General features: G+C 40.5%; 1 protein-coding gene across 2 annotated transcripts in view; it reads left to right on the top strand.

The window, feature by feature from the left end:
• Positions 1 to 24,224, top strand: part of DLC1 (DLC1 Rho GTPase activating protein) — a 151,754-nt gene that overhangs the window by 54,409 nt on the left and 73,121 nt on the right. Inside the window, exon 1 of one of the 2 annotated variants that reach the window (XM_063458047.1) lies at positions 18,139 to 18,157. The exons of the other annotated variant lie outside the window; for it this stretch is intronic. Within the exon in view, the coding sequence (XP_063314117.1) occupies positions 18,145 to 18,157 (13 nt within the window). The 5' untranslated portion in view covers positions 18,139 to 18,144. Of the gene's footprint in view, positions 1 to 18,138; positions 18,158 to 24,224 lie in introns of those variants that run through there. 2 annotated transcript variants of the gene reach the window in all.

The following is a 24,224-nucleotide window of genomic DNA, read 5'->3' as shown; positions in this document are numbered from 1 at the left end:
CACAAGCTACAGTTGATACAGAACGCAGCTGCAAGGCTACTTACGGGTGTGGCCCGCAATTACCATATCACTCCATCATTAAGAGCCTTGCACTGGCTGCCCGTTCGTGAACGAGCTCTGTTTAAAAATGGTTGTTTGGTATATAAGGCAATCCATGGTATGGGACCAGACTATCTGAAGGATAAATTCACACGCTATGCTCCCAGTCGATCCTTGAGATCGGCTGATTTAGCCTTATTGAAGATTCCAAATTTTAAAAAGAAAAAGTGCGGAGGGAGAACGAGTGATGTTCAGGGAGCGCAATTTTGGAACTCCCTGCCTCTGACATTAAGACTTGAGAATGATCTACTGAAGATCCGCCGGAGCTTAAAAACAGTTTTATTTGCTCAGGCGTATGGGATGACATGAAATTTTTAACCTGGTTCAAATGCATGTGATTATAATGCTGTTGTTTGCTGGATATTGTTTTGTCTGTTTTTACTGCTGGTATGCGCATCGAGACCCTATGGGTAATAAGACTGCGTTTTCTTAAGAATTTTTAATAAATAAATAAATAAATAAATAGTTACTCAGTATAAAATGGTGTATGTGTTGTCTCAAATGAACTTTCAAGTTATTTTTTTTTAAATTGTATTATTATTTAATGTTTGTTTGTTTTTTGTAATACCAATATTTCAATAAAGATGATACAACAAAAATTGTATTATTATGAAGGCCAAAAAAAAATCGGCTAAACCTTTGTGATTAGTAATTTTATACAAATGTTTGAGTTGTTTACACAATGTTAATACATGTTCAGTTTTTGCTAAAACATATTTTAGTAATTGGAGATATTTTTCAAAATCCTCCAACAAGAAGGTTTTCCGAGCAGAATTACATATGTTTTTCCATCCGCAATCTTAAAATATTGCTTGGAATGTGCCTTTATGACAGCTTAGGGAACATATTACAAAAGCCCCTTTGACAAGATGAGCTGAAGATCTGTGCCACCCGGTATTGGTAATTTTAGTGTCCCAAGGCTAAAGCACTCATGACATGTACTGAGCTTGTTCCGGATGTAATGTTCTTTATTTTCCTTTTATTTTTTGGATCTAAATAAGAGTATGCCTAACTTTAATGTTCTGAAAGGAGACATTGTATATTGTACATCAGGCTTGGAAAAATCTTCATTACGTAATACAGATCTTTCTCACCACCATAACAACATCCCAAAGCAAACTTGTTTGCCTGGTTAAATTATAGATACATTCTACTTTGTATAAGTGTTTGTGATTTGCAATTTAGTACTTTCCGATCAGACATTACATTATTTAAAAGATGGCAAAATAAATGTATCATATAACTAAAATGTTTGTTTTTGTTCTCAGATCTAACAGTGTAAAACTATTTGTGAAATTGCCCACGATATATAAACTATGTAAATGTACAAGTGTAGCTTATGTTGTGTAACTGAGTATATTGTGTCTAAGTAGTTTTGGTGCAGAGAGTCTATCCCTTTTTTTGGACAATGTTTCTCATTTCTGAAAAATTGAGTTTAGATTTGACCATGAAAACACCAGTAGTGGCTGTCAAACAGACAAATACTAGATACATGTGGTGGTATACCCTCAAGAACATGAGTTATTACTTCCTTGGTCCTCCCTTTCCCAGTGTTTGGAGCTCCAGAGTGATTATACCCTCCTGGCAAAGTACTGCTGTCTCACCCAAGCACTGGTTGAGACTTAGTGAAGAAGTACTGATTTGTGGGGTCAAAGCACACAAATTTGTACACAGACTCCCAGCAACGGTCAATGTAACACAAGCCTGCCCAGGCACCTCTGTGTCTGGGAGATAATTAAGTCAGCTCTAGGAAAAGAAAAAGCAGAATACTTGGAAAAAAAAACAAAACACATATGATATAATAAAGCACCCCTATATGTCATAATTCCCTGGAAAGTTCTCTCTGGAGCGCCCGTTCTGTCCAAAAAGCAACCCGGATCAGATATGGCTAGCCTGAATTATATGGAAGTCCAAAGTTTAGCGTCATGTTGCTAGCCTCCGATCCAGCGCAGAGTTCCAGAGTGTCGTTCGATGCCTCTCCACCTCCTCTGTTAATCCTCCAAAAAGCACCCTGTTTGAGTGTCTTGGGATCAAAAGCACTCTGGTTAAAGTTCTAGCGGACCAAGGCAACTCTGCTATCCGCTTTAGAGTTCCAGGGAGATTTAGAGTCGCTCCCGGTTAGGCGCACCACGTCTTAGCGTCCCCTCTGGCAGAAGATGGACAGTTCTGGACAGCCATGAAGGGATGCTGGGCTGGAGGGTTAGTCTATAGTGACACAGTCTTTTAAGTGGAGGTGGAAGGCGGGGGACCTCAAGGTCTTCACACCCAACATCATCACATACAGCATGATGACGAGATAATGTGGCCAATGCGTCTTGGATAAACATGGAATCCATAATTTGTAACAGTGCGAAGTATCGGATTGGCAGATAGTAGGGATTGCTGAGCTTGACCTTTAGATCCGCAATACATCGTGGTGCTAGATTACAGATATGTTTTGTGACTTTTTTTTAAATCAAGTAAGCTACACTAAAAAATAACAAATTCATGTATTTATTTTTAGTGTTAGTATTCCTTTTTAGCTTTGAAATAGATACATCTGTATATTTATTTCAATGCTCACTGAGTTGACCATATGTATAGAAGCATATTTAATCTTTCTTAAAGACCAAATATATACTATGTATGTTGTTAGGTAACTCGATTTGTCTAAACGCTTATTATAAAGAGATTTATATAACTGCAAACTTTATGTATTAGCTGACTTAAAACACATCACAATATTGAATTATAATAATGTTCTCTTAATGGCTCAGTTCTATTACCTGCAATGTGAGATAAAACACCCATAGCAATATAGCTATATTATATTACCACCTACTTGATGACCCAGAGTGCCAGAACCACAAGGGCACACTTAAAGCGATCTACACCCAAAATTTGTGCAGATCACAAAGCTCCCTCACAGGCCACTAGGGAAGGCAAATGGGGAAGAGGGAACATAGATACACATACCACACTCAGACTCCACTACACACACAAACACACTATTCAGCCACCTCACATACATACATGCATAAATAGATACATTCTGCTCTTACCCCTCTCCTTTCACTCTTACATACAAAACACTCCGCTACCACACAAGCACACATCACTCATAGAAACAGAGCCCTTGGACCTAGGATGGGGCCCAAATTTGACCTTTTTTTCTAGGGCCTTGGGCAACTTTAATCTGGCTGTGGGTGTGTGGATATGGTAAACATTATTAAACTATTCTCTTATGCAATAACTAAAAGGTCCCAGTTCAAACAAATGCATGTCAAAATGTACCCTTGTATGCATGCGCGGACTATTGGGATGTCGCACATGCACGGACGTATTTTAAATCCACAAAGGCATGCGTGATACGTCACCTTTTGAGTGACGCTCGTGAAGACCAATTCAACACAATCTCTACTGAAACACTTTGAATGTGAGCGTGACGCCACTTCAGGGTGACGTCCGACACTATCAGGAATATTACAAGTTTTCTACCCCCATCAATTGGAACCTATATGGTAATTTGGACTTTGAGGAAGTCAATGAATTTTAATGTGCACATCTGTTTAGTGTTAATTACATTGATTATGTATCTATATAAACTGATACTATGCATTAACAACCCACACTTCTGATGAAACCTCCAATATGAAACGCTTAAAGTGTGGTTTTACCATTATTTTGAACTATTTTATATATATTTTTAATACTTCTGTATTGCAATAAAATTAATCCTTTTAAATTGAAATTTAAAATTTTATTGATTTTTTATTTTATATTGGAGTGTTATTTTTTATTTTTGGCTTCCTGATCCATACATCCCAGGTGGGGATCACATCACCAAAGCGTTTCTATACTAGAGCAGGTCCAATGCTCTAGTACATGTGAGTAAGATACTTACTTTTGTATATGCATAGTCACTTTAATATACATGTTGCACTATTGATATTCCTTTGTTTTGTCTTCACATATTTGATAAACTACCATTACTGCTGAAAATATATATCAAGACAGGAATGGGACCGTCTATGCTCAATACAATAGAGCTCTTTGTAGCTATTACACTCTTTTCTATTTAGCTCTTAATGACATATTGCACTATTATTGTTCATTTTTGTTTCTTTCTGAGAAACTAGATACTGTATTACGGATAAAGATCCCGTGAGTTGGATGTACGTATATATATTTTATTTGTGATCTCACATATGAGCTACTTTGCACTTTAGGCACGGCCATCTATTGATTGTTTTTTAAAATATCTTCCATATATCTCCCTTTGTTGAACTCCTCTTTGCCTTGTTTTCTCTCTGACCTCCGCATGTTATCCCTAATTCTTACAAATAAAACACAGCACTGATCAATAATATGGTTTATATAGAGTTTATTCAAATAAACTTGAACTCTACAAAATGTTCACAACCATTATATTTTTCCACTGCCTTAATTCACATGAAGTGATGTTTTACACACTATTTAATTATGTCTGGAAAATCAGTGTTTGGTTGTAATGGATCCTCCTTCTCTAGTAATAGGATCAGGGTGTAACTAAAAGGGAAACTGATTATGAAATGATATTCTGATTTCTCAGATTTTTTTTTTTTGCTTTTAATAGAATTGACCCCTAAATGAGGAAAAGTGGCTTTATTATTAACTGTAATAGAAAACATATAATGAATGATATAATTAATTATATTGCCGCTATTTAAATGCAAATTGCCATAATACAGACACTGACTCGAGTATAAGTCGAGTTGGGGTTTTTCAGCACAAAAAATGTGCTGAAAAACTCGGCTTATACTCGAGTATATACGGTAATTAATGGATATTTTAATTACCCGGTCATAAACTGGGATAGAAGGACTAGCAGTTCAGCAAGGGGAATCAGGTTTTAAAACATGTTAGATTACATCTTAATGCCATAATTGGTAGAAGCACCAACTAGAAAGGATGTTGATCTATTGACAAGCATTCAAGTAAGGGAGCACTTGGGAAATGGTGATCACAATATGGCGTCTTTTGAAATAAACTCAAAAAAGCAAATGCACATTGGGTACACTAAACATATTATTTAAGAAAGGCCAATTTCAATAAGATAAGGGCAGCTTTACAACTCATTGAGTGGCATAAACTCTTTAGTGAAAAAACACAGATTATAAATAGGATATCTTCAAACACATTTTAAAAATGTACACTTCTCAGTATTGGGTAATAAATATAAAACAAACTAAACAAACTGAAATGTGACTTAGTGTGGAGGTAAACCAAGAAATTATAAGTAAGAAATGGGGCATTTAAATCAGACAATTCAGAGGCATCCTATATAAGATATATGGAAGCCATTAATGCATGCAAAAAGGTGAATAGATGGGCTAAGCTATACACCGTAAAATCAAAAGAGAGCAAGACCAACCTCCCTTTCAAAAATGGAAGGCACACTGTAATCAGAGATGGGTGAGTTTGTTAATGAAGACCAGGAAAAGGCAGACATTTTAAATATGCTTCCGAAGAATTAAATAGAAGTATAGATCAGGGTGTTGCAATGGATGTAATGTAAACTTGGATTTTGCCTAGGCATCCAAAACGGTTCCACAAAATAGGTTAGGTTGGCCTAGATGAAAATTCTTGTTCTTGGGTAGAACATTGGCTTAAAGATAGAGTACAGAGAGTTGTCCTTAATGAAAAAATTTCAGGCTGCACAGAAGTGGTAAATACCTCAGGGTTGTGTTTTGGTATTTATATCTATTTAACATATATATTAAATTAATCTTAAATGAATATAAATTATCTTGAAATAGCCATTGAAAGTCATGTTTCAGTGATTGCAGATGAAACAAAACACTGTAAAATATTACAATGTGAGCAGGATATTACTTAACTATATAGGGGTTTAGATAGATTGGGGAAGTGGGAACTCAAATGGCAGATGAAATGTAATGTAGATAAATGCAAAGTTATGCACTTCAGGGTAAAGCATGCACAAGCAATTTACACACTTAATGGTAGTGAATTAGGAATAACAACATATGAGAAGGATTTGGGAATTGTTATTGACAACAAACTAGGTGACAATGTGCAATGTCAATGGCAGTTGCTAAGGCCTGTAAGGGGCATTAATTTTAGTGATGAAAATATAATTTTGCCTTTATAAATCACTGGTAAGACCACACCTTGAATATGCTGTGCAAGTTTGGGCACCTGTTCAAAAGAAGGATATCATCGCACTAAAAAAGTGCAGGTGCAATTCCATTTTTTCTTATATGTGTTCTGTAACTAAACATTATCTTATTATCAGACATATTTATTATGTTATTATTTGATATTATTTTTAAATTAATGTTTATTTTATAATTTGAATTACTAAAGTGAGACTTGCAGCGTGTTTGATAATACAAATATTTTATTTGATATATTTGGAACTTGGTTTTTAGTTTGCTGAAAGATTAGAAATAAATAAACAGACAATTTTAAGGACAATAAAATCTGAGCGCCAACTTAGGGTCCATATTTAAATATTTGGTATAGGCAAAGCCTCTGGGTCGATGCCCTTATGTAGGTCCCCATGCAATTATATTGGATCAATATTGTTTGCAAGTTGTCAATCCTATTCATCAGGTCTTCTCCAATGTAATTGAATGATATTTAATAAATGTAATTATAAAATTCTAAATACAATTTAATTAATATTTTTGAAGTTAAAGTTTACTTTTAAATTTGATTGACAGCATTTATTTTGAGAGCATACAGGAAAAAATTTACCTAAATATATATATATTTTTTAAAGTATGCAATCAGGGACACATATTTGTATTCGTATCAGCAAATTAATATCTGCAGCTTAATACTCTAAAATCTACAAGGCATTGCAGTCTATTCCCACTAAGTGGTCAGTTAGCCAAGGTGCACTTGCATCCCAGTTACAAACATGCCCTGTTCTATCACGTAACAGTATTTTCAAGACATGCGGCGCTGTTCACAAGAAGAGCATTATCATGAATTTAAATAGAATTTCAAATTAAAGTCAAATGCGTGAATTGCCAACATAACCTTTCCAGTTTTGTTACGTTAACCTAATATTTTTAACTTGCATTTAATACCCACCCACAGTCTGTGCGCATTTGTCTGAGTTTCAATTTTTATTGGCTTAATTTTACACTGATCAGCCACAACAATAAAACCACTGGTAGGTGTAGTTAGTGAATACCATTCATTATATCATTACCAAGGCAAATGTCAATACATAGGGCTGCACGTGAACTGTCAGTTCTTGAATTTCATGGGCAAGTGAAAAGGTCTGTGTGATGGCTCGATGACTGGGTCAGAGCATCTCCAAAACAACAAGTCTGGAGGGGTGTTCCCACTATGTAGTGGTTAGTACCTACCAAATATGGTGCAAGGAAGGACAACTGGTAAACCAGCATCAGGTTAATGGGTGTTTAAGGCTCATTGATGCACGTGGGGAGCGAAGGCTTGTCAGTGTAGTCCAATCTCACAGGAGAGCTACAGTATCTCAAATTGCAGAAAAACGTAATGCTTGCCATGAGAGAAGAGTGTCAAAACACACAAAGCTTCACACTTTGCAGCGTATCAGTATGTGTAGCCTCAGACCAGTCAGAATTCACATGACCCTGTCCTCTGCCAAAAGCACCTTCTCTTGGGATGTGAGTGTCAGAACTGGACAATGGAGCATTGGAAAAAAAGTTTTCTGGTCTGATGAATCACGTTTTTTAGATCAGGTGGATAACCGAGTGAGTCTGCAAGAGGTGGCAGTAGAATGCACTATGGGAAGAAGGTAGGTCATCGGAGGCCGTGTTATTCTCTGGCCAATGTTCTGCTGGGAAACATTTTGTCCTGGAATTAATGTAAATGTTTCTTTGATATGTACCACCTACCTAGAATTTGTTGCAGACCATGGCGATTGTGATACCAGATGGCAATGACCTCTTCCAGCAAGATAATGCACCCTGCTGCACTGCACAAATTGTTAAGGAATTATTTGAAGAATATGACAAAGAGTTCAAGGTGTTTCCTTGGCCTCCAAATTCCCCAGATATCAATCTAATTGAGCATCTATCGGATGTGTTGGAACAGCAAATCCGATTCATGGAGGCCCCACCACACGTTCAGAGGTTTTGGCAGCATAAGGGGGACCTACATGATATAACGCAGGTTTTAATGTTATGGCTGATCAGTGTATGCTGATCCTAAGAAAAAACACTTGGCCACCAATTCTGTGAAGCAAGTATATGGTTTTATTTTGTAGACTTTGGTATTTTATATTCTGTGCTTTATAATGGTATATAAAAATATAGTTTGATGTATATGTTTGGCTTCCACGTTTATACCTCACCGCTGGGATAAATGGTCTTTTTAGAATTCTCAAACTTAGCAATACAATTTGGAGTTGTCTGAAAAAAAACTTTGGCCCCTTTTATGCGAGAGGAAAATGCAACATATACCAAAGCATGCACTGTGAAATTAGTATTATAATTTTTTTATATAGCGTCAACAAATTCCGCAGCGCTGTACAATGGGTGGACTAACCAAAATGTTGCATAGTCTGTACTGATACTTATGTATCTATACTAAATGTTTCGAAAATTCTTTTGACCTCCAAGCACAATGGTCAGGAATTGTCTAGTTAGCTTGTCAAAACATTATTTCCTGGAATGGAGAGGATTGCTTTTGCGATTTCAAAAGATTACAAGCATTTGTATATTATTGGATTAAGTTATGATTCATATCCAAACAATTTAGCTCACTAATGAGGTACTTAAACTGACAACATTCATCATTTGAATTTTTCAGATTATGGGTTGGATTACTAAAAAATAAATCTCTGTGTAACATTTTCTTTTAATATACTTTAACAACCGGTTGTTGAAAATATTGATAGCAAATAAAAAGGTAGATCATTTATTATAAACACAGTGCCTTTCAATATGAATTGTTAGAAATTTGAAGAAGAGCCCACACAATTAAAGGACCACTAACGGAACCTAGACCATGTCATCTCAATGAAGTGGTCTGGATGCAGTGGTTCTGTCATTTTAGCCCTGCAATTGAAAGCATTGTCAGTTTCATCTCAGGGTTAAACACATCTTTAGTATGTCCCGACTGATTCCTCTCTTGCAACTGTCATTAGTCTAATACTATCCTTACCTTTTTGTGTCACTTTACCCTACCCCCTCTAGCATGTAAGCTCATTGAGCAGGGCCCTCAATCCCTCTGTTCCTGTGTGCAGTGGCGTACATACCAGGGTCGCAGGGGTCGCGGCTGCGACCGGGCCCGGCCCACCAGGGGGCCCGGCCGCCCTGCGACCCAGGTATGTATGTCACTGGGCCAGCCTCTTCTCCTGGGGGGCCCAGGAGCCAGCCACCTCAGGGCCCCCCGAGGCTGGCCCTGCTGTCACCCGGCTGGCGGGCGCGCGAGGGAGCACTCTCCCCTGAGTGCTTCCTCTTCAGCTCACTCGCGCACCGCACTGAAACCGGAGCCGGAAGATGACGTCATCTTCCGGCTCCGGCATCAGTACGCGGCGCGCGAGGGAGCGGAAGAGGAAGCACTCAGCCAGGGAGAGTGCTCCCTCGCGCGCCCGCAGGACCAGCAACACCACTGGACCCCAGGGAATCCCCTCAGCTCTCCCACAGGTAAGGAGGCTGGGGGGATTAAATTTAAAAAAACAAAAAACATGTGTGAGTGTGTGAGAGTGTATGTTAGTGTGTGTGTGTGGGAGTGTATGTTAGTGTGTGTGTGTGAGAGTGCATGTTAGTGTGTGTGTGTGAGTGAGTGTGTGTGTTAGTGTTAGAATGTGTGTGTTAGTGTGTGTGTGTTAGTGTTAGAGTGTGTGTGTGTGTTAGTGTGTGTGTGTTAGAGTTAGAGTGTTTGTTAGTGTTAGAGTGTGTGTTAGAGTGTGTGTGTGTTAGTGTTAGAGTGTATGTGTTAGTGTGTGTGTGTGTGTTAGAGTTAGAGTGTGTGTTAGTGTTAGAGTGTGTGTGTGTGTGTGTGTGTGTGTGTGTGTTAGTGTGTGTGTGTGTGTTAGAGTGTGTGTGTTAGAGTTAGAGTGTGTGTTAGTGTTAGAGTGTGTGTTAGTGTTAGAGTGTGTGTGTGTGTTAGAGTGTGTGTGTGTGTTAGAGTGTGTGTGTTAGTGTTAGAGTGTGTGTCTGTGTAGCGTTACTTACCTTATCCGGGGGCCGGCCGCGGTCCTCTCTTCAAGCCGCGCGCGGTCCTGCGGCTGCACGAGCCGCGCGCGGCTCATCCGACTCTCCTAACAGGAAGACGGGCAGTGACCGCGAGATGCGGTCACGTGTCACGCCTGCAGCTAAGAGTGCGCAGCGAGTCTCGGGCGCGCTCTTAAAGAGACAGTGGGAGCCTAAATTGCAAAAAGGCTCCCATTGGCTCCTGTCATGCCAATCACCCCATACACTTACCTGTTGGGGGTGTGGAAGTGACAGGAGCCAATCACATTAGTTTGAAGGCTACTTATACTCACCCTTTTCCCTTAGTTCCTTGCCCTATCGTGGTTTCTGCTACAGTTCCCTTTAGTGCTTGTTGTGTTCAGTTGTGTTTCTCCGTATTTGACCTTGGCTTTGTATTCTGACTTCGTTTTCGCTTTATCCTTGTCTGTACTGTTTGCCGGCTTGCTGATTCCTGTGTACCAGACCCCGGCTAGTTCTCGTTTACGCTGTCTCTTTGTGCCCTTGACCTCGGATCGTTCCTGACTCTGTACTTCTCCTATTACGTCGAGTCCGGCCACTCTAAGGTCCGGTAGACGTATCTCTCCTCTGTGCTGTCTTCTGTTTGGCTGGATCCTGCGTGTAGGGGTATATACTCGTTACATTACGATAGGGCCATGGACCCCGCAGATTTAGCTCAACAGATGGCGTCCCATGAGGCTAGATTTGTAGAGCAGGATCACCGTATGGATCAGATAGCTCAGGCTCTCCAGACGCTCTTAGCTAGAACCATTCCAGCAACCGCACCTAACCCTCCTACACCCCTGCTTCCTGAAGTATCGACTGTGCCTAATGCTACGGCCCATTTAACGCCTCCTCCTAGGTATGGAGGGGATTCTAAGACATGCAGAGGGTTCATTAACCAAATAGAGTTTCATTTTGAGATGTATCCACGTTCATTTCCCACAGAGAGGTCTAAAGTTGGGTTCTTTATGCACCAACTTACCGACAAAGCACTTGAATGGGCAAACCCTATTTGGGAGGCTAATGGACCTATGGTGCATGACTTTCACAGTTTCCTTACAGCTTTTCGCAGAACTTTTGACACTATGAAAAGGTCTAAGAATGCCGCGAGAGCATTAATGAGGGTTAAACAGGGTTCTAGGTCTGTGGCTGATTACGCTATACAGTTTCGTACCCTTGCCTCACAGGTAGATTGGACCAACAATGGGTTAACTACTGCCTTCATGGAAGGCTTATCAGACTCTATATTGGATGAGGTAGCAGCTAAGGAGCTTCCTGTTGCCTTAGAGGACCTTATTGACTAACTCATCGATATAGATAATAGGATTCGTGACAGGCTCTATACCAAGAACAGGAATAGACGTTTTGTTACACCTATTCACCCCAGAGTTAATACACCGGAGAGTGTAAAAATATCTGAAGAGGAACCCATGCAATTAGGGGTTGCCAAACTCTCTGATAATGAAAAATTACATAGGAGAAGGGAGGGACTCTGCCTATATTGTGGTAGGAGAGACCATATGGTAAAGGAGTGTCCTTTGCTCCCGGAAAACTCTCGCACCTAAGACCTTATAGGGGACTGGCCTTGGGTGTGATTTCTAAGTCTCCTACATTGCCTCCTAACCGACTGCTTCTCCCTGTTTCTTTACATATGGGAGAGAGTTGTATAGTTGAAAATATATACGCCCTGGCTGACTCTGGGGCAGCTGAGAATTTTATAGACTCTGGTTTTGTAAAGAAAAACAATATTCCCATCAGGGAGAAGAAGATACCCTTGGCCGTTGAGGCCATAGATGGTAGACCATTGATCTCTCCAGTTGTTACTCACGAGACTGCACCGCTACACATGTACACAGGGGTTCTACACTATGAAACCATTCGGTTCCAGGTCATCACCTCTCCCTCTTCACAGTTGGTGTTAGGGTATCCATGGTTACGTGCCCACAATCCCATGTTTGACTGGGAGACAGGGCAGATAAAATCATGGAGTGAAGCCTGCCATGAGTCATGTACTATTGAAGTCACGCCTGTGAATTCTATTAATGTTCCTACCATTCCTCCTTTGTCTACGGCTATACCCTCTCAGTATTTATCTTTAAAGACTGTCTTTGATAAAAGAGAGGCTGACAAATTACCGCCTCACAGACCCTACGATTGTGCTATTGGCTTGTTGCCTGGCACTATACCTCCCAAGGGCAGGGTGTACCCTCTATCGGTTCAAGAAAACCGTGTCATGGAGGAGTACATTAAAGAATCATTAGACAAGGGATTTATTAGGAGATCCTCTTCTCCGGCTGGAGCGGGGTTCTTCTTTGTATCAAAGAAAGAAGGTGATTTAAGACCTTGCATTGATTATAGAGGTCTTAATAAAATCACCATCAAAAATGCTTACCCTATACCATTAATAACAGAATTGTTTGACAGGCTCAAACATGCTACGGTATTCACCAAATTAGATCTTAGAGGAGCATACAATTTGATACGTATAAAAAAGGACCACGAATGGAAGACAGCCTTTAACACTAGGTCAGGTCATTATGAGTATACCGTCATGCCATTTGGGCTTTGCAATGCCCCAGCAGTATTCCAAGAATTTATGAATGATGTCTTAAGGGACTTTATTCACTTATTTGTTATTGTGTACTTGGATGACATTTTAATATATTCTACAGACTTACACACTCATCACAGACATGTTACGACAGTTCTGAAGACCCTTCTTGCTAATGGTCTTTATTGCAAACTAGAAAAATGTCTATTCGACCAATCCGAGGTCCAGTTTTTAGGGTATTTGATTTCCGCTAAGAGTTTTCGGATGGATCCCCAGAAGCTCGCTGCGGTCATAGAATGGCCTCTGCCGCAAGGTCTGAAAGCCATCCAGCGTTTTCTGGGTTTCTCTAATTATTATAGACGTTTTATCAAAGGTTTTTCGTCTATCGTAGCACCTATCACTCGTATGACTAAAAAGGATGGCAATACACATGCCTGGTCTACCGAGGCACTTCAGGCTTTTGACTTTCTTAAGACTACGTTCGCCTCTGCACCTATTTTACAGCATCCTGTCCCCTCATTGCCATATATACTTGAGGTTGATGCTTCCGATATAGGGGTAGGTGCTGTCTTATCCCAAAGAGAGTCTCCTGACAAGCCATTGCATCCTTGTGGCTTCTTTTCTAAACAAATGTCCAAAGCAGAAAGGAATTATGATGTGGGTAATCGTGAACTCCTTGCTGTCATTTTAGCACTCAAAGAATGGAGACATTTGTTATAGGACACTAAGGATCCTATCCTCATATTTACGGATCATAAGAACCTATCCTACCTTAGCGAAGCTAAAAGATTGTCTTCAAGGCAGGCTAGGTGGTCACTGTTCTTGTCTCATTTTAATTATATAATCACCTATAGGCCAGGTGATCGGAACACTAAAGCGGATGCTCTGTCCAGACAGTTCGAGACTATTGACAAACAGGAGATTGATGTCACTCCTGTCATTCCCCCAGACAGGATAATAGCAACTACTATATTGTCTATTTCCTCGTCCCTCTTGCAGGCCATACAAGCGAAACAAAGCATGGCACCTAGCGAGAGGCCTAATGATAAATTGTTCGTTGACGTTCCCGAGAGACGGGATATTCTGTCACTGTATCATGATACTAAGACTGCTGGACATCCTGGTATTTCCAAAACGGTGTCAGCCGTTTCTCGGTATTTCTGGTGGGATACCTTACGTAAGGACGTTACTGACTATATAAGTGCTTGTACTACTTGTGCATGTATGAAATCCTCTCGTAGAGTTCCTTGTGGGCTGTTGCATCCGTTACCCGTTCCCGAGAGACCTTGGTCTAATCTATCAATGGATTTTATTGTTGAATTACCCCCTTCGAATGGTAACACAGTCATCCTAATGATAGTAGATCGGTTTTCCAAAATGGCTCACTTTGTGTCTCTTCGCAAGTTGCCCACTTCCAAGGAACTGGCTCTTATCTTCGCTAGAGAAGTGTTTCGATTACATGGTATTCCCTTATCTATTGTATCCGATAGGGGTAGCCAATTTATTTCCAGGTTCTGGAAAGCCTTTTGTTCAGAAATGGGTATTTCTCTCTCATTTTCTTCCGCTTACCATCCCCAGTCTAATGGGGCTGCTGAACGTGCCAACCAGTCTCTGGAGCAGTACCTCCGTTGTTTTGTGTCTCACCATCAGGACAATTGGTCTGACCTGCTTCCTTGGGCTAAATTTGCTCGGAATAACGCCACTCATGATTCTTCCGGCAAAAGCCCTTTTTACGTTGTCTATGGCCAGCATCCCGTGGTTCTTCCGGCTGCATTCTCCTCACAGGGCATGCCAGTTCTGGATGAGCATTTGGCTGGTTTGCGTAATACTTGGGAGCAGGTTCAGCGTTCTTTGGTGGACTCTGTTGCCCGCCAGAAGGCTCAGGCTGATAAGCATCGCAGAGCGGCTCGTTCCTATGTTGTGGGGGACAGGGTTTTGCTTTCCACACGGAATATTCGCCTCCGGGTGCCTTCTATGAAATTGGCTCCCCGCTTCATTGGTCCTTATCGCATTATACATAAGGTTAATCCCGTTTCTTATGCCTTGGGTCTGCCTAAGAATCTGCGTATACCTAATGTATTTCACACCTCGTTGTTGAAGCCTTACGTACGGCACCGCTATACCCGGCATACTCCCCCTCCTGTCTCTGTGGAGGGTCATGAGGAGTTCGAAGTGTCTGCTGTTATTGACTCTCGTTTCCTTAGGGGTCGGCTTCTGTACTTGGTACATTGGAAGGGTTATGGGCCTGAGGAGCGCAGTTGGATTTCTGCGGATGCTGTTCATGCTCCCCGCCTTGTACGTTCTTTCCATTCGCGTTTTCCTGCCAGGCCTGGTCCTGCCCGCCCGGAGGGCGTGTCCTCAGGGGGGGGTACTGCAGCGTTACTTACCTTATCCGGGGGCCGGCCGCGGTCCTCTCTTCAAGCCGCGCGGTCCTGCGGCTGCACGAGCCGCGCGCGGCTCATCCGACTCTCCTAACAGGAAAACGGGCAGTGACCGCGAGATGTGGTCACTTGTCCCGCCTGCAGCTAAGAGCGCGCCGCGAGTCTCGGGCGCGCTCTTAAAGAGACAGTGGGAGCCTAAATTGCAAAAAGGCTCCCATTGGCTCCTGTCATGCCAATCACCCCATACACTTACCTGTTGGGGGTGTGGAAGTGACAGGAGCCAATCACATTAGTTTGAAGGCTACTTATACTCACCCTTTTCCCTTAGTTCCTTGCCCTATCGTGGTTTCTGCTACAGTTCCCTTTAGTGCTTGTTGTGTTCAGTTGTGTTTCTCCGTATTTGACCTTGGCTTTGTATTCTGACTTCGTTTTCGCTTTATCCTTGTCTGTACTGTTTGCCGGCTTGCTGATTCCTGTGTACCAGACCCCGGCTAGTTCTCGTTTACGCTGTCTCTTTGTGCCCTTGACCTCGGATCGTTCCTGACTCTGTACTTCTCCTATTACGTCGAGTCCGGACACTCTAAGGTCCGGTAGACGTATCTCTCCTCTGTGCTGTCTTCTGTTTGGCTGGATCCTGCGTGTAGGGGTATATACTCGTTACAGTCTGTTACTGAGTATGTTTGTGTGCGTCTGTTAGTGAGTGTGTGTCTGTCAGTGAGTGTGTATGTATCACTGTCACTGAGTGTGTGTCGGTCAGTAAATGTGTGCGTCTGTTCATGAGAGTGTGTGTGTCTTAAGCACTTACCTTTCTCCAGTGCCGGACTCCCTTGGCGCTGGGGATCTCTGCACCGATCCGCCTCTCAGCTCCGAATGCACATGCGTGGCAAGAGCCACGCGCGCATTCAAAACGTCCATAGGAAAGCACAGTGATTTTCACAGTGAGAATCGCAGACAATCCTCTAGCGGCTGTCAATGAGACAGCCACTAGAGGCTGGATTAACCCTCAGTGAAACATAGCAGTTTCTCTGAAACTGCTATGTTTTCAGCTGCAGGGTTAAAACTAGAGAGACCTGGCACCCAGACCACTTCATTGAGCTGATGTGATCTGGGTGTATGTAGTGGTCCTTTAAGTGTATGTGTTTATGCATGCACTGGCGTACATACCGCGGTCGCACGGGTCGCAGACCTGAGACCAGGTGCCCTCCGCCATGTGTTGCGGCCCCAGCCCGTGCAGAGTAAGCGAGCGCGCGGGGGGGGCCCACGAATCCGTTTTTGCACCGGGGCCCCATGGGTTGTGTGTACGCCACTGCCTGTGTGTCCAACTTGTCTGGTTACAACTACATGTCTGTGTTCATCCACCCACTGTAATGCGCTGCGGAATTTGTTGGCGATATATAAATATTAATAATAGTAGTTGTCATCCTGGCAGCCACTAGAGGTGCTTCCGCTGTGACAACCAAGTCAGACTCTGTTACAATCTGCGCATTGCATGGTAACATCAAATGTCCTCAAATGATTATCATATAAAAGCAATGGATTCAATGCTTCCCTGTGAATCAGAGTATACGCTACCCTGAGGGAGCAAAATAATATGATTCGCTAAGGTGGCAGCATTAGTCACATGTTACACTGATCTTTGGTAGGGCAGACAAGGTATATCTTCCTCTCTCTCTGTTTGTAAGGCCATTGTCATTAAAGAATGGCACATAACATAGCCTCTAGATTTCTTCAATTTTAATTCATATTTAATTTATATTCCACTTACAAATGACCTAGAAGTTTTTCTATCACATATTTTCTATCCTTTCTTACCTTACATAGAACACACATTTAAATGATTATTCAGACCAGACAACCAGTGGTTCCTTACGTAATTCTCAGTATATACATGCTGGCATGCCTGTTTTTAAGGATGATGGAACTGCCCTCTGCCATTGCAGCAATTTGCAATTGGAGAAAAATAGATGCCTGTCCTGGAGTTCACTTGTTTTTGAACATGAGACACTCTCACAGTCAGGCATAATGATATTATTATTATAATTATTTTATTATTTTTAAAGCGCCAGCAAATTCTGTGGCGCTGTACAATGGGTGGACTTACAGACACGTAATTGTAACCCGACAAATGGACACACAGGAACAGAGGGGGTTGAGGGCCCTGTGCAATGAGCCTACATGCTAGAGGAAGTGGGGTATAGTGACACAAAGTAGGGGTAATGAAATAGGTTGCTAGAAAAATAATCACAGAAAACTTAGTAGGTTATTTTTGACAGTTGCAGGAGAGGAGTCATGGGGTGAGGAGGATGAAAACCCGCTAACAGAAATTAGCTATTTTAACCAGATAAATAGATGGAGGCTAACAACAAATGGGAGAGATATTTCTCAATGTCCTCATATTTTATGTACATCTCGGATGCCTTTTTTTCATAGAAGTCATGGTGTTCTTTATCAGATGGCAGGTTGGCAACTCTTTCTCATGGTAAGAAATATTTAATTCAGAATTAATGTATGCACAAATGCTACAAGTTTAGAACTGTGACCATGTGAAACTTCCCACAGCTAGTTACGTTTATGAGGAAAGTTCTGCTAACAAGCAGCTAGATGCCCAGCTGAATGAAGGAATTCTGTAGAAACATTCCGTCAGATTCCAGTGGGAAATTGGAGCTTGATTGCAACTGTACACAGTGACCAGCCCTTACTCGAGAACGCTAAGATCATTAGGTACTTATTAAGCTTCTCATTATGAATGCTACGAGAAACGCTGTGGAAAGAATGGAAAGATGACGTGTAAAAACTGCTGAAACTGTATCTGGAAAAAAAGTGCTTTTTATGATTGAGAAAAAAAAAACGGGAAACAGAAAAAAATAGCCCTTTTCAAATGGACGACATTCATAAATGACATCATTTCTATTTGGAGTTCCCACCCTTCTCCAGATGTATGATGAGTCTAGGTATTGAAATGCACTACTTCTTTCCTTAAAGGACCACTAAAGGCATCCAGACCACTGCATCACATTGAAGAGGTCTGAATGCAGTGGCTCTCTAGTTTTAATCCTGCAATGTAAAGCATTGCCGTTTTAAAGAAACTACAATGTTTACATTGCAGGGTTAAAAAACACCTTCCTGGCAGCCCCTAGAGGTGCTTCCTCCTGCAGAACTCTGCACATAGCATCATTTGATTTGAGGAGTGCAGCGTTTGGCAGCACATGTGTATATTCAGGCCAATGCTCATTTATAAGAAGCATTGAATTGGTCAAGATTGGAAAGGGTGTTTGCAGTGGGAGACTAGAAACCAGGTGAGTAAATTTAACTTTTAATTTTCACTACCAAATGCAGGTGAATAGTGCTCATAGGGATAGAAGGGAATCTATAGTCCCAAATAAATTATTGTCAGGACTATGGGTTCCCTTTTAAATATGTCTCATGTGGTTAGACTAAAGACCAGTAAAAAAATATTTTCCCAACAGTGTTCTTCCATACTATTGTGTGTTTCCTATCTGTTCCATTCATAGCCAGCAAGAGATTAATAGCATCAGTAATTTTTCACTTTTAGAATTTTCACTCAAATTTCTTTGAAAATAATGTATCTGTTACGAACTGGACCTCGTCACGGGTTCTTGGAGAGGCATACTTGCCAGCCTCTTACCCTGTGACTATGGCCCCTGTGTTAAGCCCTAATTGAAAACACTATTTGTGCCTCTTGGACTGGTAACAGGAACCATTCGAACTTTCAAAGCCGTTCGAAATGGCATTAAACACGTGGTGGCGGCCATCTTGTTCGCATAGACCAAAACCACTAATAGACCTCAGGGGGACTTAGCCGCGAATGCCCTGGAACTATTTTCCGCATGAAAACCTTGAGGTTCCCGGTCGGTCCTCCAGCGGCACTTAGCTGCGATTCTATGTAACTATTTGCGGCTATGGGACCATGCCTGCGGTCGGTAAAAAATATGACTTCCATAAAATTTCTGAACCCCTGAACTGATTTGGGTGATTTTTGGATAGATTTGTCACCCATATCAGGGCTATCAGGGGATGTAACATTTGTGGGGATATTATGTGTTTTGGGGTAACTTTGGGACTTTTTAGAAAAGTGTGCTTTTTTGTGTTTGGAGATAATTGTGTTTAGTATAGTGCTTGACTCTTTACTTATTAATTATCTCTTAATTAAAGGGGAAGGCTTATTGTATTGTATGTGGGAGTGTCATACATTGTAAACGTGTTATCATTGGTTTGTAAGTTTGTGTCCCTGTCCCCAACAGGGTTCCTGTGGGCGTACACCTTGCTTGGGGATTGTCATAAAAGGCCAGTGTGGCACCATTACAATTCAGTTCTTGCTTAACCCTCAACACGTAGCCTCGTCTCGTACTTGTAGGGAACCTGCTTCACAGCTATATCACTAGTTCTTGTAAGAGCTTCACAGCTATACTCTCTGGAGGAGAGGCCTTCCCACTGAGTCCCTGGATGCAGGAGTTTGATCCAGGACAGGAAGGGACAACGAGACCCCAACCAAGCTGCGGTGGTTTGTGGGGTCTACGGTACTTATGGTTTCCGGTGTGGTGCTTATGGTCCTCAGCGTCAGCTAGGAAGCATCGTTTGGTGAAGTTACCCAGTCGGGGTACCAGGCAGTCCATCACAGTATCTATCATGCAATTAGCATTAACCGTCATTTAGGATTGTGTGATATATTGCATTGTTGTTATTAGAGAGCATTCCATTTGCATGTACATTTGTGTACTAAATACATTAAGTGAAAATTGATTATTGTAGGTTCTAGAACACCAAATGCAGTTTCTTGAACTAAATTATAGAAAATGATGGCATTTTCTTAATTGAATTGCTTCCATTGATAATGACTGATGTTATTTACATACTTGAGTTCTTGGTCACCGTCTGGAGACTTTGCAAAATTTGATGGTGACAATGCCACTGGTAGTCTGGGGGTCAAGACTGCGGGATCCTCCATAGATAAAGCCAATTCCCTGCAGCAGTCAATGGTGATGGCTGGGGGGGATTGTCTAGAAGTGTAGAAAAAAATACTGAGACAAAGTAATCCCTGCTTTGTCTCAGTATATCTTTTGACTGGGTTGAAATTTCAGTGAAATTCCAACCCAGTCTGTGTGAGTGTTTCATAAAGATTCTATCTTTATGAAATACTCATTTTTAATTTTTCAGAGTGGGTAACAGTGCCACTTTAAAGGGATACTACAGGCACCCAGAGCACTTCAGCTCATTGAAGTGGTCTGGGTGCAGTGTCGCTGTCACACTTAGTACTGCATGATGAAATCCAGCATCAGTGAAATCACCATAAGAAAGCATTGATTCAATGCTTTCATATGGGGAGGGCCTAATGTGCTCACAGCGCTTGCCGTGTATGTGCATTAGTTCCCCCCGTCGGATGACGTCGGAGGAGGCATGTCGCCAACCCAGTGCCGAAGGACATCAGCGCTGAGATCTGGTATATAAATAAAATATTTTTAACCCTTTATTGGCCGGGGGCCGCGAGGGATGGGGGAGATAGAGGGAGCTATAGTGTTAGGTTTGTATTCCTAACACTATAGTATCCCTTTAAGTGAGATGATAAACTTCAGCAGAATACAGAATACACTCTGCTAAAATACACACTTTGACACACATTTAACTTTCGCCTTTTGTTTTTACTGAGCATTTTTGAGTGCCAGAAGAGCACTGTAAATAAATCACGATTTAGGAAGGAATTTGTTTTGAACCTTAATCTGTCACTAACATTTCCTCCTTTTAAAAGATGACTAGGTCATTTAGGTTCACCACAGCACTAGAAAAAAAAATCTCTGTTTAAGGTCATGTTTTCATTTTTATTTATATTGAATTCCCTAAAGGAGCATTTTACGCACCATAACCACTATAGCACACTGCAGTAGTTATGGTGCCAGCAGAACTGCCCTGGCTCCCCTCCCATTGTAAGTAGGCAATTAAATGGTCAAACTATTTTAGAACATTTTCATAACCTTCAGGGCAACACTCTCCACCTCCACTACAGCTCAGTGAGTGCCAGAATCTCTCTGTTTCACCAAAGTCTGGCTGTGCGAGAGTTTCTGGCTCTAACATCTGCTTGCATGGAGGCAAAAAGCAGACCCCACGTTCTAAAATGCACCATGACCAAATGAGCATACTGAAGTGATGAAGGTGCTTGAAGAGTTTCTTTAAGTACACCTTTAATCAGGTATTTTTACCAACATCTGCAATTCTTCACAAGAATGCAAACTCCAACAGTACCTTATAGACATATTGGTACAAAAGGAATACAGAATAGACATGGAGATTTGTTTTGTTATAAACTGAAATTGGTCCGAATTTCGGCTGATTGAATGCTGAGCCGAAATGTAGCAAAATCATGATACAAATGAAATGTCATATGGACGAGCATGTCTCTTTTGATTTCTGGTTTTTAATTCAGCCCCTGACGCTAAAAAAGAGATGATTGATAGGAAAAAAAAAGAGGACTAATGGACTGTCATTAAATGTTGATTTTATTCAAAGGTCACATTGCCAATAGTAGGGAAAAGAAGGATGAGCATAGATCAGTAATATATATATATATATATATATATATATATATATATATATATTAATATTTTACATTATGTAAGGGTTCTCCTATTTTTCACAATTATTGTTACTTTTTCCTAACTTGATCTGTGAACCAAATGGCAAGACATAGGTGTACTGTAAAATATATACATAATATTCATGTTAAGTATTTTTAGGGGTATATGGATTGGCCCATTTTAATGTCTTTTCCTTAGTCTAATTAATTTTCCAAAATCTTTTTTATTAACAAAATTTGGCCGCGCTGAACTTACATATGGGCAAATTTAGTCTGTCTAGAATTTTTTTAAATATTTTTAAATTTTTTGTAATTTTTTTACATACACAGATCTCAGTCCTACAGATCTAAGTGGACAATCTTTCCAACAGATGATATGGCCATACATAGGACTCTATTTACTGCCACACTTCTGTTTTAATGGTATAAACCCGCGGAAAGACTGAAAATTCACAGCACACTAAGCAAAGGGTTTTAAAGAAATCCCCATTTTTATAAAACAGCTGTTTGTGGTTTCACTGCTTTTCTAGTATTCTTTTGTCCATAATATTTACATGACTGGAAGGAATTACATTACTTAAGCACCATTTTTTTTTTTTTAGAATAACGAGAGTGGAAAATGACATAACTAGTCTGGCAGCTTCGTTTTACACAGTGTATCAAATTGCTCATCATTACAAGCACCTGTTATTTTCTAAATGAAATGGCTCACATAATGATGCATGTAACAAAAGACTTGTTTCAATGGCAGCTCCACTTTTGCATAAAAAATACCAATGTATGTAAACATGCTAGTATCCCACCAGTTGATTTTCTATTTTTCCGTGGCACAGAAAAAAAAGTGCTACGTGGCGTTTAACACTATGAAGATCACTATTTGAGATAAAAAAAAAAACATTCTCTAAATGACAGAGGGTAATATCACATTATGTCTAAACAAGTTCTGCAATTTTAAAAAATAATTTGTATATATTATTTTAACTCTCTATTAATATTAATATTCAGATGATAATGATAAATGATTGATTAGCTTTCAGTAGTGGGGTTGGTCCTTTGCTGCTCATAGAAGGTTAAGTACAAAAAAAAATGAACAAAAGGAAGGGATTACATCTTTGAAAATAGAATTCTTGCAGTGATTTAGCATTGACTTGTTCTGATTGGTATGTGCTTGACAAAGACCAGGTTGGGTTGAAACATTGCTGTTTTTTTCTCCTATAAAACTGTTACTTTGACTTTCACCTTGAGTGCCTGGACCATTGCTTATTTTTCATATTTGGAAGTGGGATTTGTCCGACCTTGGACCCGGTTGTACCTTGTGAACCTGGAGAGTGCGGTATCCTCCCATTGGTCCAATTGGTGACACTGACAAACCCTACGTGTTATGAGGAGTAGTGTAGCACACTTTCTCCAGGAATCAAGATCTCTTTAGAAACTGATATGTTAAAGAAGAATTGTTTGTAAATCTGTCAGGAAATCTCTACAGTATAAAAATAATGCCACCATTTAGGACCCATGGACAGAATCTTTAGTGCATCTGTATATAATTGTAAAAAAAAAAATATTACCACTCTTAAGGTTAAACTGGCTTACTATGGAGTGGGTGGAATATATTAGAGCACTTTTTCAATGAAAGGTGAGTTAATGAAAATGTTTCATAAATTACAAAATATAACTTTACAGATATAATCATTATTGTTAACATTTGTAGTAATTTCTCTTATTTGCTGTTATATCGTAAAATTTGGAGAAACATACTTCTGGAGAACTAAGTTGGTGCTACAGAAGAATAATAACTGTTCCGAAGAACGTTAAAAGAACACTCCAAGCACCATGACCACTACAGAGTGATGTGGTGGTTATGGTGCCAGGAATGCTTTGTCTCCCCCATTGTAAGTAGTCAACCATTGTAGAACAGTTTAACTTCTTACCAAGGCTCCACAGGATAGCACTCACCGCCTCCTCTACATCCAGCACAGAACCAAAATCTCTCTGTCTGAGCTAAGCTAAACTTTTTGACTTGACAAAGGTCTCATAGCGAGACCGAAAAATTGTCCATCTATTCTTTGACCCAATAAAACTGCTTAATAAGAAGCTGTTGTTCCCATACCAAATTAGATGTTCTGTACATGAGTTGGAGAGTTTGCTATCTCTGGTTTGAGTGCATCAACTGGGACTTCTGGTTGAGTACTGTCTCTCTCTACTGCTTTGAATTAACTCATTGAGCTAACTAAGCAATGCAGTGAGCTGAAGTGATTATGTTGCTTGGAGTGATCCTTTATTGTACACCTAGGCACAAAGCTATTGTAGATCAGAACACACATTTATTATTTGTATGCTTATATATTCATGTATTGTATAAAAATACTCCCTCCGAGCATTTTTCACAGAAGCTCTGAGAATCCAATATACAATTTTGCATCTTGCATTGGAGA

This window comes from Pelobates fuscus, chromosome 6 (genome assembly GCF_036172605.1).
Source record: "Pelobates fuscus isolate aPelFus1 chromosome 6, aPelFus1.pri, whole genome shotgun sequence".
NCBI lineage: Eukaryota > Metazoa > Chordata > Amphibia > Anura > Pelobatidae > Pelobates > Pelobates fuscus.
Note: the sequence above shows the minus strand (reverse complement) of the source record. Positions and strands in the feature narration are given on the sequence as shown.